At 48.8% G+C, this 16,925-nt stretch overlaps 1 protein-coding gene across 1 annotated transcript in view; it reads right to left on the bottom strand.

Annotated features, from left to right (window-relative positions):
• Window positions 1-161: 161 nt before the first annotated feature.
• Window positions 162-16,925, bottom strand: part of MECR (mitochondrial trans-2-enoyl-CoA reductase) — a 59,741-nt gene continuing 42,977 nt past the window's right edge. The window contains exons 4-10 of the mRNA XM_078774971.1: window positions 15,736-15,890; window positions 14,769-14,871; window positions 13,526-13,628; window positions 9,808-9,878; window positions 7,769-7,829; window positions 3,263-3,335; window positions 162-507 (exon numbers count right to left, since the gene is read on the bottom strand). Coding sequence (XP_078631097.1) covers window positions 344-507; window positions 3,263-3,335; window positions 7,769-7,829; window positions 9,808-9,878; window positions 13,526-13,628; window positions 14,769-14,871; window positions 15,736-15,890 — 730 coding nt within the window. The 3' untranslated portion in view covers window positions 162-343. The remainder of the gene's footprint in view (window positions 508-3,262; window positions 3,336-7,768; window positions 7,830-9,807; window positions 9,879-13,525; window positions 13,629-14,768; window positions 14,872-15,735; window positions 15,891-16,925) is intronic.

Below are 16,925 nucleotides of genomic sequence, written 5' to 3'. Positions count from 1 at the left end.
CGCTCCACACCTCATCCCTCAGATCGGCAGTCTGCAGCCTCCTCACTCTCGCAGACCTGGACAAAATCATAGACTGGATAAGTTCAACACCCCCCCCCCCCCCACCCCAAAATCACAGACTGGATAAATAAAGATATGCTCAGGAAACACAAATATCCATGATCCATAATATGTTTTATTGAACAAGTATTTAAATCGTTGTCATTGATGGGAAACGAGTTGCAATGTTAAACAATCCTGAAGTCGCAGAGATTCAGTACAACCGGCGCTGATTTGGCAGCTAACGAGTCGCGTCATTGAATGAAAAGTTCAACCACATCGTCCAAAAAACCCATGAATATGATCACATGACAAGGAGCTGTTTCCTGGAAGAGTAAGGCTGCATGGCATTGTCCAACGCCTCCCGGTAGTCCTTCAAGGGGTACTCCGAGAGCGCCGGAGAAACCAGACGTCCCGTCCGGCACAGGGCAGCAAGTTCCTCGAGCATGGCGTCAAAGCGGCTTGGGTCTGAGAGGGGGTTTGGGGTTGGTGGGTGTGGAGAGGGAGTGTGGGTAATCATCATCATTTCGTATGCAGCTTGTGGCTGCTGGTTGCATCATTGCTGGGAGCACAGCAGTGCCACTGATGCAGTGCCCCTGTTACCGGTAACCCGGTACTCATTTTACCAACCTCGGAAGGATGACAAGGCTGTTATTGATTGGCACGACAGGGACTCAAACTCAAGACGCTAAGATCATAGGTCGGCCATTTTAACCATTAAGCCAACACCAGGCTTGGGGGGGGGGGGGAGGTTTTGAGGGGAGGGGAATAATGCGTGGGGGGGGGGGGGGTATGGGAATAATGCATTTAGGGGGGAGGGGAATAATGCATGTGGGGGTAGGGGGGAGGGGAATAATGCATGTGGGGGTAGGGGGGAGGGGACTAATGCATGGGGGGGGAGGTAGAGGAGAGGGGAATAATGCATGGTGGGGGAGGGGAATAATGCATGGGGGGGGAGGGGAATAATGCATGGGGGGGGGGAGGTAGAGGGGTGGGGAATAAGGCATGGGGGAGGTAGGGGGAGGGGAATAATGCATGGGGGGGGTAGAGGGGAGGGGAATAATGTATGGGGGGAGGGGGAGGGGAATAATGCATGGGGGGGTAGAGGGGAGGGGAATAATGCATGAGGGGGGTAGGGAGAGGGGATTAATGCATGAGGGGGGTAGGGGGAGGGGAATAATGCATGGGAGGGTAGGGGGAGGGGAATAATGCATGAGGGGTGTAGGGGGAGGGGAATAATGCATGAGGGGGGTAGGGGGAGCGGAATAATGCATGAAGGGGGTAGCGGGAGGGGAATAATGCATGAGGGGGGTAGGGGGAGGGGAATAATGCATGGGGGTAGAGGGGAGGGGAATAATGCATGAGGGGGGTAGGGGGAGGGGAATAATGCATGGGGGGGTAGAGGGGAGGGAATAATGCATGGGGGGGTAGAGGGGAGGGAATAATACATGGGGGGGGTAGAGGGGAGGGGAATAATGCATGGGGGTAGAGGGGAAGGGAATAATGCATGGGGGGGGGGTAGAGGGGAGGGGAATAATGCATGGGGGTAGAGGGGAAGGGAATAATGCATGGGGGGGGTAGAGGGGAGGGGAATAATGCATGGGGGTAGAGGGGAAGGGAATAATGCATGGGGGGGGGTAGAGGGGAGGGGAATAATGCATGGGGGTAGAGGGGAAGGGAATAATGCATGGGGGGGGTAGAGGGGAGGGGAATAATGCATGGGGGTAGAGGGGAGGGGAATAATGCATGAGAAGAGGTTCTATTAAACATACAAGGTATAAATGATAAATCCACCTCCTTTGCGCACATCGGTGATATTTAACCTTGTTGGCACTGTTGCCCTCTTATCGCACCTGTTTACGTGTGACGTGATATCCGTAAACCTGCAGGAATGGGAGGACGTGAGAATGTAGATCTCAACCACGGTGCCGAATACTGTGAAATGGCGAACTTCATCATGGTACTGAATACCTGTCAAATTGCCATTAATGACCTCCAGTTGGGTTATGTGAAGTGCGGTGATGCCCCCTAGACCATCACGCTTCCACCGACGAACGATGCACAACACACGCGTCAGCCTAACGTTCCCCTTCCTGTCAATAAACGTGCCAACAGCCATCGCTACTGTCAAGATGGAACCTCAACTCATCTGTAAAGAGGCCAATGTTGTTTCCTGAACCTCAGACGTTGTCTACACCAAGCTGGGCACGCATGTCGATCACGTGGCAACAACGTCGGACGTACTGCTGGTCGTCGTAATCGGATGTTATGCTCACGTAACTGATCCCTGATAGATCTGGCACCGATTTGAGCGAGCTGTCAAACTTCCTGTGTGGAACGGATTCCTAAGGTGCACCAACCGGATCTGGTTATAACTGCCAACGTGATGTCACACGTGGTCACCAAGAGCGTGAACGGTCTATGGTGTTGCCAGTTTGTTGACGATGTCTCCGGAGTGACTGCATGGTGTTCCGATGAACACCAAAACGCCGAGACACAAAATTCCTATCTCATGCGTGCCAATAAAACTAACATTTTTTGTGTCCATGTGTTTTTATACCATGTGATTTGTAAGAGACTGGAGGGACAAACACGAGTTGTTATGTTTTTGAAATCATTACACAAACTGGGATGCAAGGATGGCTGAGAAGTCCGCACACTCCCCTCTGAGCAGTCTATCCTGGGTAAGAATCCCGATCCAGGTGTAAACCGCCATCCTGGTGTTTCACAATCAGGACGAGGCATCGATGTGTGTGCGCCGTCCCTCGGTTGGACGTTAAACTGTGCGTCCTGTCTGCCAGCATTGGTTGGTGCATGTTGAAGACCTCACGGTGTCCTTCGCTATACGAGAGCGAGTTATCACTGGCACCCTGAATGAATTATAAATTCCAGCTTGAACTGCAGATACCATGTGGCCTGGTCTTCCTGAAAGTTCCTTGACACCACATTACACTGGATGTTATCTTAGAGTGTGGTTGCTGTCTGGGAAGCACCTTTTGCACACACACAAAAAAAAAAAAAAATTATTCACCAGGTACTCATAGTTCACATGGTTCATGTGAAAGGCCTTCTTCAGATACGCAGGGCAACTGATGCACATAAATCACCACAAACAGCCACTTCCATACGGTTCGTGGTTATAGTGGTTATCGTGGTTCATCTAGGTTTGCCAGAATGAAAACAAATTATCCAAGGTTCCATTTCAGGATGGGTGCTGACTCACCATGAGCATTGTCCTTTTTCCACTGTGTCACCCAAAACCCTCGGATATTGAGGTTGCGGAAGATAAGAGCACTCTGTACCTCATCGGGGGTCAGGAAAAGAGAAAAATACCATTAGACATGAGTCATTGCTCCTTACAAGGCCATAACATGCAATCCATTGTGTGTTGTTTGAAGGTTGTGCATTAACATGACACATGCGTGATCATTAAATGAATGGGATGGCAACATAGAGAGTAACCTAGTTTTAGGACCGGCAGAGAAGATAACTGAGAAGGAAGTTGAGGAAGCGATAAAAGCAATGAAGAGTGGAAAAGCGGGAGGGCCGACGGGAGTTGTGGGAGATGTGTTGAAGGCAGCAGGAAGTTGGGGTGTGAAGAGAATGACAGAGATCTGTAATCTGGCGGTGAAAGAAGGTCGCATTCCAGTGGATTGGGAACTGAGTACCATCGTCCCTCTATACAAGGGGAAAGGTGACCCTCTGGAGTGTGGCTCGTACCGAGCGATAAAGTTATTGGAGCATGGAATGAAGGTATTGGAAAGGGTGTTGGAGAGGAGGATAAGGAAGAAAGTGAAGATCGACGAAATGCAGTTTGGATTTATGCCAGGAAGAGGAACGACAGACGTGCTCTTTATTGTGAGGCAGTTGCACGAGAAGTACATGGAGAAGAGGAAGAAGTTGTTTCTTGGGTTTGTTGATCTGGAGAAAGCATTCGATAGGGTTCCACGCAAAGTATTGACATGGGCATTGAGGAAGTTAGGACTGGAGGAATGGTTGATCAGAGTAGTGATGGCAATGTACAAAAGAGCGCGCACAGCTGTAAGGACGAAGGACGGGAACAGTGGTGAGTTTGAGGTGAAGGTGGGAGTGCATCAGGGGTCGGTACTAAGTCCACTACTATTTGTAGCTGTGATGGAGGTGCTGGCTCGGAACGTAAAGGAGGGTTTACCGTGGGAGTTGTTGTATGCAGATGATCTGGTGTTGATTGCGGAAATTATGGATGGACTGAAGGAAAAGATGAACAAGTGGAAGGAATGTATGGAGACAAAAGGTCTGAAGGTGAATATAGGAAAGACGAAGGTGATGGTAAGTGGTAAAGCATGTGGTGAGGTCGAAAGAACTGGGAAGTGACCGTGTGCTGTGCGCAGGAAGGGTGTCGGAGTGAACTCCATTCAATGTACAATGTGTGCTGAGTGGGTTCATCAAAAATGTAGTGGTCCGAGAGGGTCATTAACCAGTGTGGCAGCTACATTCAAATGTAAGGTGTGCACAGAGGGAGCTGCAGATGGAGGAAATGTTGAGTTGGATCTTGGAGACGGCGTGAAGCTGGAAGGTGTGAAAACATTTTGCTACCTCGGAGACATGCTGAATGGAGAAGGTGGATCAGACTCGGCAACGGTTGCTCGAGTGAGATGTGCATGGAAGAAGTTTCGGGAACTGAGTGGCGTGCTGATGAGAAGGGGAGTGTCGTTGAAGCTGAAGGGAAAGGTGTATGCTGCATGTGTGAGAAGTGTTATGATTTATGGGAGCGAGACATGGGTCATGAATGTAGAGCAGCAACGAAGGCTGGAAAGGGTGGAAATGCGAATGGTTCGGTGGATGTGTGGAGTATCGTTGAGAGAGAGGAAGACAAATGATGAATTGCGAGAGATGATGGGAATAGAGCCTGTGATGGATGCTGTGAAGAGGAACAGGTTGAGATGGTTTGGTCATGTGTTGAGGAAGGATGAAAGTGACTGGTTGAGAAGAGTGATGGAAATGAATGTAGAAGGAAGTAGAGCACGGGGAAGACCGAGAAAGACTTGGCTAAAGATGGTGGAAGAAGAAATGCGGGCAAGGGGGTTAACAAGGAGAGATGCAGAAAATAGGGCAAAATGGAGAAGATTGTCATGGGGACCACAAGGCTAACCCCCGCTCTAGCAGGGAAAATGGCCTTAAAATGCATGTTGTTGTTGTTGTTGTTGTTGTTGTTGTATAAAACACGTGTGTTTGTACATTTGTACAATGTCTGTTCAGATGTCTGCCCCCATCATAAAGACGATTTGTGTGCGGTTTTAAACATCAATCTTTTAACACGACTGTGTTCACTGTGGTCTATTTTTTGAGGATTAAAAAAAAAAAAAAAAACTTGAAAAACATTTTGCATAAAAGAATAATTAGTCTAGTAGGAAGACTAGGTCCCCCTGCACCCCCCGGAGATATACTTCTAATCAGTGTTTCTAGATTGGAAAAAATGTGTAGAAAATGACTAGCTATGGCCCCAAGCTGAAAAAATGTCCCACATACCATTTTTATGCAAATTACTGCTGCAAATTTTATGCAAAATTATGCAAATTTTATGCAAATTTTTGATGAGGAGTAGAGTTGAGGGGTCTTTGAGGGCTTCATCGAGGTGCTCTCGGTTGCAAGACTGGGTCATTCTGAGAAGCACAGCAGGGTCAGAGATCATGATGTTCTCCTCCTCAGTGAATCTCTCCATCAACAGCCTCTCCATTGCCTCACACACTGTTTTGAGGCAAAAGAGGGACTTTGCGTAGGCCTTTCCACTGAGAACACCTTTGAGAGATCCACTTGTTACTAGTTGTGCCTCAAAGAGAATCTCTGCATATCCAGAACCACGCATCTTGTGTCCAGTGAGCATCCCGATGTAGTTCATGGATGTGTGGAAGGGTCCAATCGTTACTACATGACTAGCAAATTCATTTGGCCAGCGCCAGATGATGGGAAGGGCTTTCATGCAGACACCCAGATCAAATGTATTCAGGACCCATCTCTGACCCACCTCAGCAGTTGCTGCCTCGGAACGCTTCAGTAGCTCACGAACAACTGCGTTGTCTGTGATCGGTCTGTGCCTGGTGCCTGCATGGCATGGCAATGGCCTGCAGCCTGTGCCTGGGCTAGGGGGTTTCACCTCTGCAACTGGTTCTCCCCCACCCAGCAAATCAACAGTCGACTACTGCACGCCTATCCACCAACCGATCACAGACAACGCAGTTGTTCGTGAGCTACTGAAGCGTTCCGAGGCAGCAACTGCTGAGGTGGGTCAGAGATGGGTCCTGAATACATTTGATCTGGGTGTCTGCATGAAAGCCCTTCCCATCATCTGGCGCTGGCCAAATGAATTTGCTAGTCATGTAGTAACGATTGGACCCTTCCACACATCCATGAACTACATCGGGATGCTCACTGGACACAAGATGCGTGGTTCTGGATATGCAGAGATTCTCTTTGAGGCACAACTAGTAACAAGTGGATCTCTCAAAGGTGTTCTCAGTGGAAAGGCCTACGCAAAGTCCCTCTTTTGCCTCAAAACAGTGTGTGAGGCAATGGAGAGGCTGTTGATGGAGAGATTCACTGAGGAGGAGAACATCATGATCTCTGACCCTGCTGTGCTTCTCAGAATGACCCAGTCTTGCAACCGAGAGCACCTCGATGAAGCCCTCAAAGACCCCTCAACTCTACTCCTCATCAAAAATTTGCATAAAATTTGCATAATTTTGCATAAAATTTGCAGCAGTAATTTGCATAAAAATGGTATGTGGGACATTTTTTCAGCTTGGGGCCATAGCTAGTCATTTTCTACACATTTTTTCCAATCTAGAAACACTGATTAGAAGTATATCTCCGGGGGGTGCAGGGGGACCTAGTCTTCCTACTAGACTAAATGACGTCTCTTGAAATTGGAAATGGAGACGGTGGCTTGCAAACCGAGCCTCAAGGGCGGTGTACAGAAGCATTTAAAAAAACATAATAAATACAAGGTGCAGGAAGGTGAAATTCGCTGCACATGATGTACAATGCATGCAGAGTAAAACGAGTGTTCATTTACGTCCGTAGGATGTCTAATGAATAAAGAAGACGTAAGCACACTTGATGCAAGGCTTCGGCTTCGGACTTTGGTGTGCTCACGAGGCTGTACCATTGAATAGACAGTTCCAAACCGCCATTTCTGCAGCTTTTATACAAGTAAAATAAATAGCTCCGAGTGGGCTGACGGTCATCTCTTGAGGTTGTAGTTATGACTGATTTGGAAGGACCCCCCCCCCCCCCCACCCCCCGCAAGCCCCCAGATAATCAGGAAGGTCCCCTGGTCTGAAATCGAAAAATCCAAGACCGAGCGATCCTGCGAATTATCGAGAAGAGGGGTTGAATCAGGTTTCAGAGCAATCAGTTGGTAAATAAGGGACGAGTAGGGATCGAAAGTTTCAGGGGGTAACCTTCCCAACCCCTCAACAACGAGTCGGATCAGATAATGATAACAATTACTATATGCAGGGGTGCCGTAAGGGGGGAAAAGTTAGGATGATTCCAAGGGCCCTGCACTGACAGGGGCCCTAAAAATTATGAGAACATTAGGTAAAAATGTGCGCATGTGCTTCATAGGGGCCCATTGTGATATCTTTTCATGGGGCCCAAAATCCCTGGCGGCGCCCCTGACTATATGCGTTCCAGAAAACCCCACTCATGAGTACAATATAGATTGAGGTACGTTCCATGTAGTACGCACGGTAGGAACGGTGACGGGTTTCCGTGACATGCCACCGTACGTCACCATCGTTCCTCCATTCCTGCAGAGATGATCATGCTATTAGATAAACAACAACACCATCTCCACCACCATCCCACAAAACCTTCCCTCCCTCAACGCTGAGAATGCACTCGTATTTGAACCCAGGCTCAACATGCTGGGATACCAGGTTCATATCCCATATTGATTATTTTGTGCATCGTATACTATCCACGCCATTCATGCTAAATTACATTAAAATCCTGGAGATTATTCCTTCTTCATCTTGGTGTTTTGTTCCCTAGTTTAGGGGTTAGGGTGGAAATTCATGCCAAAATCCCGGAGATTATTCCTTCTTCCTTTTGGTGTTTTGTTCCCTAGTTTAGGGGTTAGGGTGGAAATTCATGCCAAAATCCCGGAGATTATTCCTTCTTCCTTTTGGTGTTTTGTTCCCTAGTTTAGGGGTTAGGGTGGAAATTCATGCCAAAATCCCGGAGATTCTTCCTTCATTTTGGTGTTTTGTTCCCAAGTTTAGAGGTTAGGGTGGAAATTCATGCCAAAATTCAGGAGGTTTTTCCTTCATTTTGACCCCTGCTCTGCGGGGAAAAATGGCCTCTAAAGGTGGTTCTTCCTTCATATTGATGTTTTGTTGCCTAGTTTATGGGTTTGGGTGGAGATTCTTCTTTCATTTTGGCGTTTTGTTCCCTAGTTTCGGGGCTAGGGTGGAAGATTCACTCCAAAGCACCAGAAATTATTCCAAACACAAAGTACATGGTTTCTTTAGTCCTGATAACTTGTGAAGTGGCAATGTGATCGCATGAAAATAAATAAAATAACAGCGACACTGGAAAGCTTCGGTGATGCACTAGAATAATTTGGCAAATTCACTGTTAATTCTCCATGAGGAATCGTTTATACAGGAGAGGTGGTTTATGTAGTGAACTTGGGTGGCAGGTGGTTGCTACCGACACAAGCGCTCTAGCGAACACTGCATCACTTTACTGCACTCAAACTTCCCAATAGAGGAGTGGCTTGAAAGAACGAAAACATTTTTTTAAATCCATTTGGAAAAAATAAAAATCAAATCAAATATTTTCTTTCCATGATGGTAGCCGATTGGACGACAACCTCCCAACCACACCCGGGCTACACACTAGTCCAACCCCTCATCTCCAAAATTTACAGTACAGAATAAGTGCATAGAGCTTTACACGGAAGGACATGAAAGCCCAAAGCTTGCCCCATTGGCTATTATTTGAGACATTTGAACCCTTTTTCCCCAGTTTGAGGAAGACCTCACATCCAAAACCTAACTTCACCTTCTTTCCGATGGCAGTTTGGTTGAGAAAATGAGCACGATTTGCAAATCCTGTTAAAGCTAATGCTTAACACAGAAATAAGACGAGCAATATTTAGTCGCAATTTGCCATACACTGAATAAGCCAACAACAACAAACAAAACACCGTTTAGAGGCCATTTCACCCCGCAAAGCAGGGGTTGGCCTTTTCGGGGACCGTGGTTGTTGTTTTTTGGTCCCCTTTTTGAAGCAATGTTTTACGGCCGGATGCCCTTCCTGCCGCCAACCCTGTTTGTCGCCTTTTTACGATAAACAGGGAATTACCAGTGAACTGGTACTCAATTTGCCGACCTCGGAAGGATGACAGGCTGAGTCAACCCCCCTGGCGTTAATTCAGCGATCGACCGGGATTCGAACCCAGGATCCTTGGATCCTAAGCAGGTACCCTAGCCGCTAGCCCAATACCAGGAATAAGCCAACAAAGTGAAGTGAATAAAGTTTGAATCTCAACTCCTCCAAGTTCAGCAAGGATTTTTGGAATAACGAAGGTTGATGATGCAATCAAATCGATTAAGAGGATCCTTAAACACGTAGAACCATTGAAATGGAATGTCAAACTGCACATTACAGATGAAATAGGATTTGGAAAGAAAGCCCGGAAGGTGGCAGCTCAGGGGGAATGTTGACTTTGTCTTATATACTAACCGTGCACATGGCCAAGTCCCAGAACTGTCCACTTACACAAGATGTCGTAACATGTCGACCGTCGCCTTTCCTCCGACACAATTCAATGCCAGCCGCGGCTCAGCATCCTGAAAATCAAAAATCATCACTTGAGCTTTCCACAGCGCGTCGCTCACATGTTGCATCCAGCAAGGGGGGTAATTGTCTGATAGCGAGCACAAGCACGCCAAACACGCCTGTACACCTAGTACGTACATCAGGGACTGAAAACATACCCAATTAATCCTTCGATACATTATTATCACCGTGCCACACTATTGGAAGTCAAAAATAAACTTAAAGACAAAGTAAGTGGAAATCAACCAACTTGCAAATTCCCGGCCTGTTTATACCAATCATATTAATATGTTCAAGCAGTTTGTGTGTCATCATGTCAAAGACATGTTAACATCTTCAAATGTGTAAGTAAGCTTTTATAGAAACGGTACTGAGATTACAAATTACAGTAAGAAGGCAACAAAACAGGGCAGACAGGGGGGAAGGGGTGGCGTACTGGTGGCAGTGTACCAGAACAGGGAGGCCTAAAACTACAGGGTACAATATACACACTTGAATGGTGGGAGGTGCAGCAATCGCAACGGAACGGCGAGGGAGGGCAACGGAACGGCGAGGGAGGGCAACGGAACGGCGAGGGAGGGCAACGGAACGGCGAGGGAAGGCAACGGAACGGCGAGGGAAGGCAACGGAACGGCGAGGGAAGGCAACGGAACGGCGAGGGAGGGCAACGGAATGGCGAGGGAGGGCAACGGAACGGCGAGGTAAGGCAACGGAACGGTGAGGGAGGGCAACGGAACGGCGAGGGAGGGCAACGGAACGGCGAGGGAGGGCAACGGAACAGCGAGGGAGGGCAACGGAACGGCGAGGGAGGGCAACGGAACGGCGAGGGAGGGCAACGGAACGGCGAGGGAAGGCAACGGAACGGCGAGGGAGGGCAACGGAACGGCTAGGGAAGGCAACGGAATGGCGAGGGAGGGCAACGGAACGGCGAGGGAGGGCAACGGAACGGCGAGGGAGGGCAACGGAACGGCGAGGGAAGGCAACGGAACGGCGAGGGAGGGCAACGGAACCGTGAGGGAGGGCAACGGAACGGCGAGGGAGGGCAACGGAACGGCGAGGGAAGGCAACGGAACGGTGAGGGAGGGCAACGGAACGGTGAGGGAAGGCAACGGAACGGTGAGGGAGGGCAACGGAACGGCGAGGGAGGGCAACGGAACGGTGAGGGAGGGCAACGGAACGGTGAGGGAGGGCAACGGAACGGCAACGGAACGGCGAGGGAGGGGAACGGAACGGCGAGGGAGGGGAACGGAACGGCGAGGGAGGGCAATGGAACGGCGAGGTAGGGCAACGGAATGGTGAGGGAGGGCAACGGAACGGCGAGGGAGGGCAACGGAACGGCGAGGGAGGGCAACGGAACGGCGAGGGAAGGCAACAGAACGGCGAGGGAGGGCAACGGAACGGTGAGGGAGGGCAACGGAACGGCGAGGGAGGGCAACGGAACGGCGAGGGAAGGCAACGGAACGGTGAGGGAGGGCAACGGAACGGCGAGGGAGGGCAACGGAACGGCAACGGAACGGCGAGGGAGGGGAACGGAACGGCGAGGGAGGGGAACGGAACGGCGAGGGAGGGGAACGGAACGGCGAGGGAGGGGAACGGAACGGCAAAGGGAGGGCAATGGAAAGGTGAGAAGACAGTGGATATGTGGGGTGTGCTTACACCTGCAGCAGGGTAGTGGGCACTCAGCAGAAGAATGGGCAAGGAGCATAATGAGAGAATAAGAGAGCGGGCGGAGAGACTGGGGTGAACAAGCTGGAAGAAAACTTAAACACAGCAAAAAGGAACACAGCAATGAAAGAACCATGGAACAAATGGAAAGGTGGGTAGAGAGAGAGGGGAGAAAAATAACATGGAAAGGAATGAGTGGGTTTGGGGAGGGTTAATGAGGGTCAAAAAGATTACAAGTATGGATGGGAAAGCCCTGAAGTGAACAGATATTTTGCAGCTTTGGAGGGAAGAATGAGATGGGACAAGCTAAGGAGGTTGGTTCCACTGGTGGGAGAAAAGAAGACTGAATGAGTGGAGATGAGCACAGAGCCAATTTTTGGGAGTTTCACCAGAAGTGGGTTACTGGCAGAACACATGCACCCTGGAGAAATCAGATGGGATGCATGTCGTGTGAGGAGGTGGAAGGGAGAGTGGGAAAGGGCATTGGGCACATGACCAGAATGGAAGTGGTCAAAGACAGAGAGGCAGTCTGGAGGTAGCCTGTAATGTGGGAGCAACAGGCCCAGAGATTCAGCTTCACCATACGTTCCAACTTTATGAGGGGCTTGGATTTCATGCAATAAAGACACCAAATATGTGAGACAGGTGTCGTCGTCATAATAATCATCATGAGTCACTCTGGACACTCTCAATTGAAGCCCACAGCCACAAAGAAACCAGCCGCTCCGACTGGATTCCCCTGGAGAAAGGGTAAATAAAAGCATAAAAAGTACTTTTCCGGAAGAGGAGGAGTTTGATGGGGCGGGGGGTGGGGGAGAGTGGCCATTGGCAGACAACCGATGGGGCCATAGTACAAAAACTGAGGACATTGGAGGTTTGCAGTGGAGGAGTCTTCATCGGGCGTTCCCCGTCCACTGGTGGTCCCATGTTGAACAGGTGTGTCCTCGGCCAGGACCTGAGACAGGGGTGTCAGCCCAAATGGGAGAGCAATGCTCCATAAAGCAGCTGATGAAGGCCTTGTAGGTTCTTACAAGTTCAGATTTTCCAAAGAAGGAGTTGGCATGAAAAACGATATCCAGTTGGCTACTGGCTGTTTGTGAGGTCCAAATGTTTGACTGACTCAACTTAAGATGATTGTTAAGGAAAAAGATGGGAGTGTTCACCAGCCGGTCCTTCTGGAAAGACATAGTGAGAGTGTGAGATTTGTCAGGATTGAAAGACATGTTCCAAGTGTAGGACCAGCTTGTGATTCTATCAAGGTCTGCAGCAAGGGAAGAGTCTGCTACCTTCCTATTTGAAGGATGAGGTTGGAGTCATCAACGAAAATATAAGAATATTCCAGAGAATTAGAACGATCATTAATCACCAGCAAGATTTACAAACAAACACAGAATTGAGGCATTTGGCCCTCACGAGCAGGGCCAGCTGTGATGCCATTCGAAGAGAGACGGGGTGAAGGGGGAGCATACACACCAGAGGCTGACTTAACAAGGCACGAACAAGACTTTTCTGAGAGTCTTGGTCATGGAAAGCTCAATCCTGTGGTTGGACAGATGTCGATTTCTGGCTTTTCTGAGAGGAGACACACACTTGTTCGGGGCTTTGTGGAATGATCTGAGGTTGCTTACAGTCGGATTTGCCTTCCATGAAGAGAAGGCAATTTGTTTGAAGGCAGCTTCCTCACCGCAGGATTCGGTGTATCAGAGGATGGGAGGATGGGTACCATAGGTGCAGACAACATGGGATCAACCTGCAGTGAGAGGGCATTTTATCTCGTTCGCAGAGCATTCTAAACGTCTTACGTATACAATTCCAACGAACAATTATGTTTTCTTCTCCAAATGCATTTTTAATTTCCTCCTCAAAATAGGACATCTCAGTAAAAAAAAAAGAAAATAAGAATAGGTTCATTCGCACACTTCTTACCTCAAATAAAGGTCTGCGTCTAAATTATCAAAAAAGGCACCACTGTCCCAATGATGTTTGGGCCAACCTTAAAGACATCATTCAGTGCAGGCTTCCGCAAATCTTCCTCAGTAAACACGTGGTCTGCGCCGAGGGCCTTCAGCTGAGCAATCAGCGCTTCTAGCTCAGGCCTACACTTTCAGCAAGATAAGAAAATGTGGGTCAATCAGTATAGCAGCCATTGCACAAACATCAAGGAAATCGTGATTTTGAACAACACAAGTGCAAGTTAAACTGAGAAAGGGTGTAATCCCTTTCTTGTAATCTTGTAATCTTGTAAGTTAAACTTGTAATCCAGTCACCTCTCAAATACGAGGATAACGCATTATTTAGAGTTAAAATAGTGGAAATGTGACTGCTATAAAATACATATCAGTGTGGAAATGACTTATAGGGGTTAACGATGCTTAATATAGTGTAGATATTTCCTTAAAGTGAATGTTTAGCATAATCGGAAAATAAATAATTGTGATATTAGATATGCGTCGCTTATGTAATAGTTAGACTATGCCTCCCTTTCCAAGTGTCTCTATCCAAAATTAAATAACGTTTTCACGTCTTTTCGCAGACACATAAAAATATTTTAGCCGCACTATATGGGAGCTTCGCAGGGTCGCACCATTCACACTGTAAACATGGCTTCGAGGGATAGCCCACCAACTGAGGAACAAATCATCCCCCGTGATATACTGAACAGAAGGAAAACACTCCACAGTATCTATTAGTGCCATTAGCTGGCCCCCTTTTCCCCATTGAAACAACGCTCCAACATTCTCGAGATTTTCCTCGACATTCGCAAATCAGGAACTGCTGGGAACCTATCCCCCATTTTCCCATTGAAACAATGCCCCCGCAATTCGCAGTTCCGACATTTGCGGCCTTTTCCAGGAACGTATCCCCCTCGTATGTCGGGGTCCAACTCTGTATATTATAGGTGTACATTATATACATTCGCGGGATTTTCCTTGACATTCGCAAATCAAGAACTACCGGGAACCTATCCCCTGTTTTCCCATTGAACAATGCCCTTGCATTCGCAGTTCCGACATTTGCGGCATTTTCTAGGAATGTATCCCCCTCGTATGTCAGGGTCCAACTGTGTATATTATATGTAATATATATCTCTTTCTACTGGGAATCGATTATCCAACCTGTGGTGGGCTCGTATAACCAAATACACATGACAATTTATCATCGACCATAATGCACTCTGGTTAAGTGTGGTAAACTATGCCGTCCAAGGGTGGGTAACTGCTTAACCATCTCGGCACCTTTTCCGGACAATGTTGATGGTTTTAACCCCCATGGAGGCCGCAATCTGAATCACAGATTGTCCCACTCCGCTGTTCGCACCGTTCTGAATTAAAAAGTCTCCTGTGGGAGGCACATGCCGAAGAGTCATACACACATATCAGTTTGAAAACAACATGAAATCCACCTTAACATTAGTTCAAAAATTGAATTACAATAATGAAAACATTCCTTTAACTTGCAAACAGAAACACCAACGTCAAAAATCTAAACCACGAAAATAACCTCACCATAAGACAAGTACGAGGAGATCGAGTTGAGATACATTATGTGAAGGAGAATAATAATAATAAGAAGAAGAAGAAGAAGCATGGCATCACATAAACAAGCGTTACGCCTAGGTCCCCCGTCGATGAAGTGATGTGAGTTGACAAAGTGGAAGACGCAAGGCGGCCATCTTGGATTTTGACGTGGCGACCCAATTTTCAATAGCGTTCTTCCTTATGCGTAGATACACCCACACACCAGATTAGAAGTTGGTACTTCACTTATTTTTCAAGATATTCCGCTCACAAGGTTCAGACATACATGACGGCGGCCATCTTAGATTTTGACGTGGCGACCCAATTTTCAATAGCGTTCTTCCTTATGCCGAGATACACCCACACACCAGATTAGAAGTTGGTACTTCACTTATTTTTCAAGATATTCCACTCACAAGGTTCAGACATACATGGCGTCAGACATACATGGCGGCGGCCATCTTGGATTTTCATGTGGGTTGCACCCACACACCAAATTAGAATTCGGTCCTTCGCTTACGCACGCATGTACGCACGCACGCCTGCACGCACACACACACACACACGTCCGCACGCAGGGGAAAACCATAGTCCCCCTTTCGCTCCGCGGTGCGAAGGGGGACAATAACACACCAAACACACCCCAATTTGAATGGAAATTTAGTCTACACAATTGTGACATTACCAGGATTCAGTGGAATAAAATCATGGAGCATACGCAGCGCAGTGCATGGATTAACCGACAGTGTGGCCGCCATTGCAAGAGGCAATCTGTTGGGGATCCTCTGCAGGGAAGTCTCTGCGCACACGGCCACCGTCCTCCATGTACCTGAGCCAAGAACGGCAATACACAAAAGCGTTTTATACTCATTTTGCAAACATTGCAACTTTCAAAATGACAATTATATTAATAGTCTGTTAATTCAAGATAAATATGTGTGCATTTGTGAAATCATCATGGGCTACACTGTTCAAATGAGTGTTTCGTTGTTCGGGGTTTCACTACAGTTTTGTTACCAATGTTAATCAGAACACAAAGAGTAAAAAATACTTTTTCAATCTTACAACATCATGTGGAATGTCCCGAGGGAGCCAAGGGCAACGGCATGCTGCGGTGGCTGGGGGCAGCCGGCACGCGGCGAGGATCCAGGAGCAGCCGGCGCGTCACATGGTTCCAGCACGCCAAGTGCAGCCGGCATGCCACGAGGAGCAGGGGGCAGCCGGCGGATTACAAGGAGCCAGGGGCAGCAAGCGCATCACAAGCAGCCAGGGGCAGCAGGTATGCCACATGGTTCCAGCACGACACGAGGAGCCAAGTGCAGCCGGCATGCCACGAGGAGCAGGGGCCTGCTGGTTCGTCACAAGGAGCGAGGGGCAGCCTGCACGCCACAAGGATCCAGGGGCAGCCGGCGCGTCACATGGTTCCAGCACGCCAAGTGCAGCCGGCATGCCACGAGGAGCAGGGGGCAGCCGGTGGATTACAAGGAGCCAGGGGCAGCAAAAGCATGCCACATGGTTCCAGCACGACACGAGGAGCCAAGTGCAGCCGGCATGCCACGAGGAGCAGGGGCCTGCTGGTTCGTCACAAGGAGCGAGGGGCAGCCGGCACGCCACGAGGATCCAGGGGCAGCTGGCACGTCACAAGGAGGCAGGGGCAGCTGGCATGCCACGAGGAGCAGGGGGCTGCTGGCAGGTCACAAGGAGTGAGGGGCTGCTGGCACGTCACAAGGAGCAAGGGTCAGTCGGCACGTCACAAGGAGACAGGAGCAGCCGGCATGCCACGAGGAGCAGGGGGCTGCTGGCAGGTCACAAGGAGTGAGGGGCTGCTGGCACGTCACAAGGAGCGAGGGGCAGCCGGCGCGTCACAAGGAGTCA

The sequence above is a fragment of the Myxine glutinosa genome, chromosome 3 (genome assembly GCF_964187855.1).
Source record: "Myxine glutinosa chromosome 3, kmMyxGlut1.1, whole genome shotgun sequence".
NCBI classification, from domain to species: Eukaryota; Metazoa; Chordata; class Myxini; order Myxiniformes; family Myxinidae; genus Myxine; species Myxine glutinosa.
The sequence above is the reverse complement of the archived record's forward strand: the minus strand, read 5'-3'. Positions and strand labels throughout refer to the sequence as shown.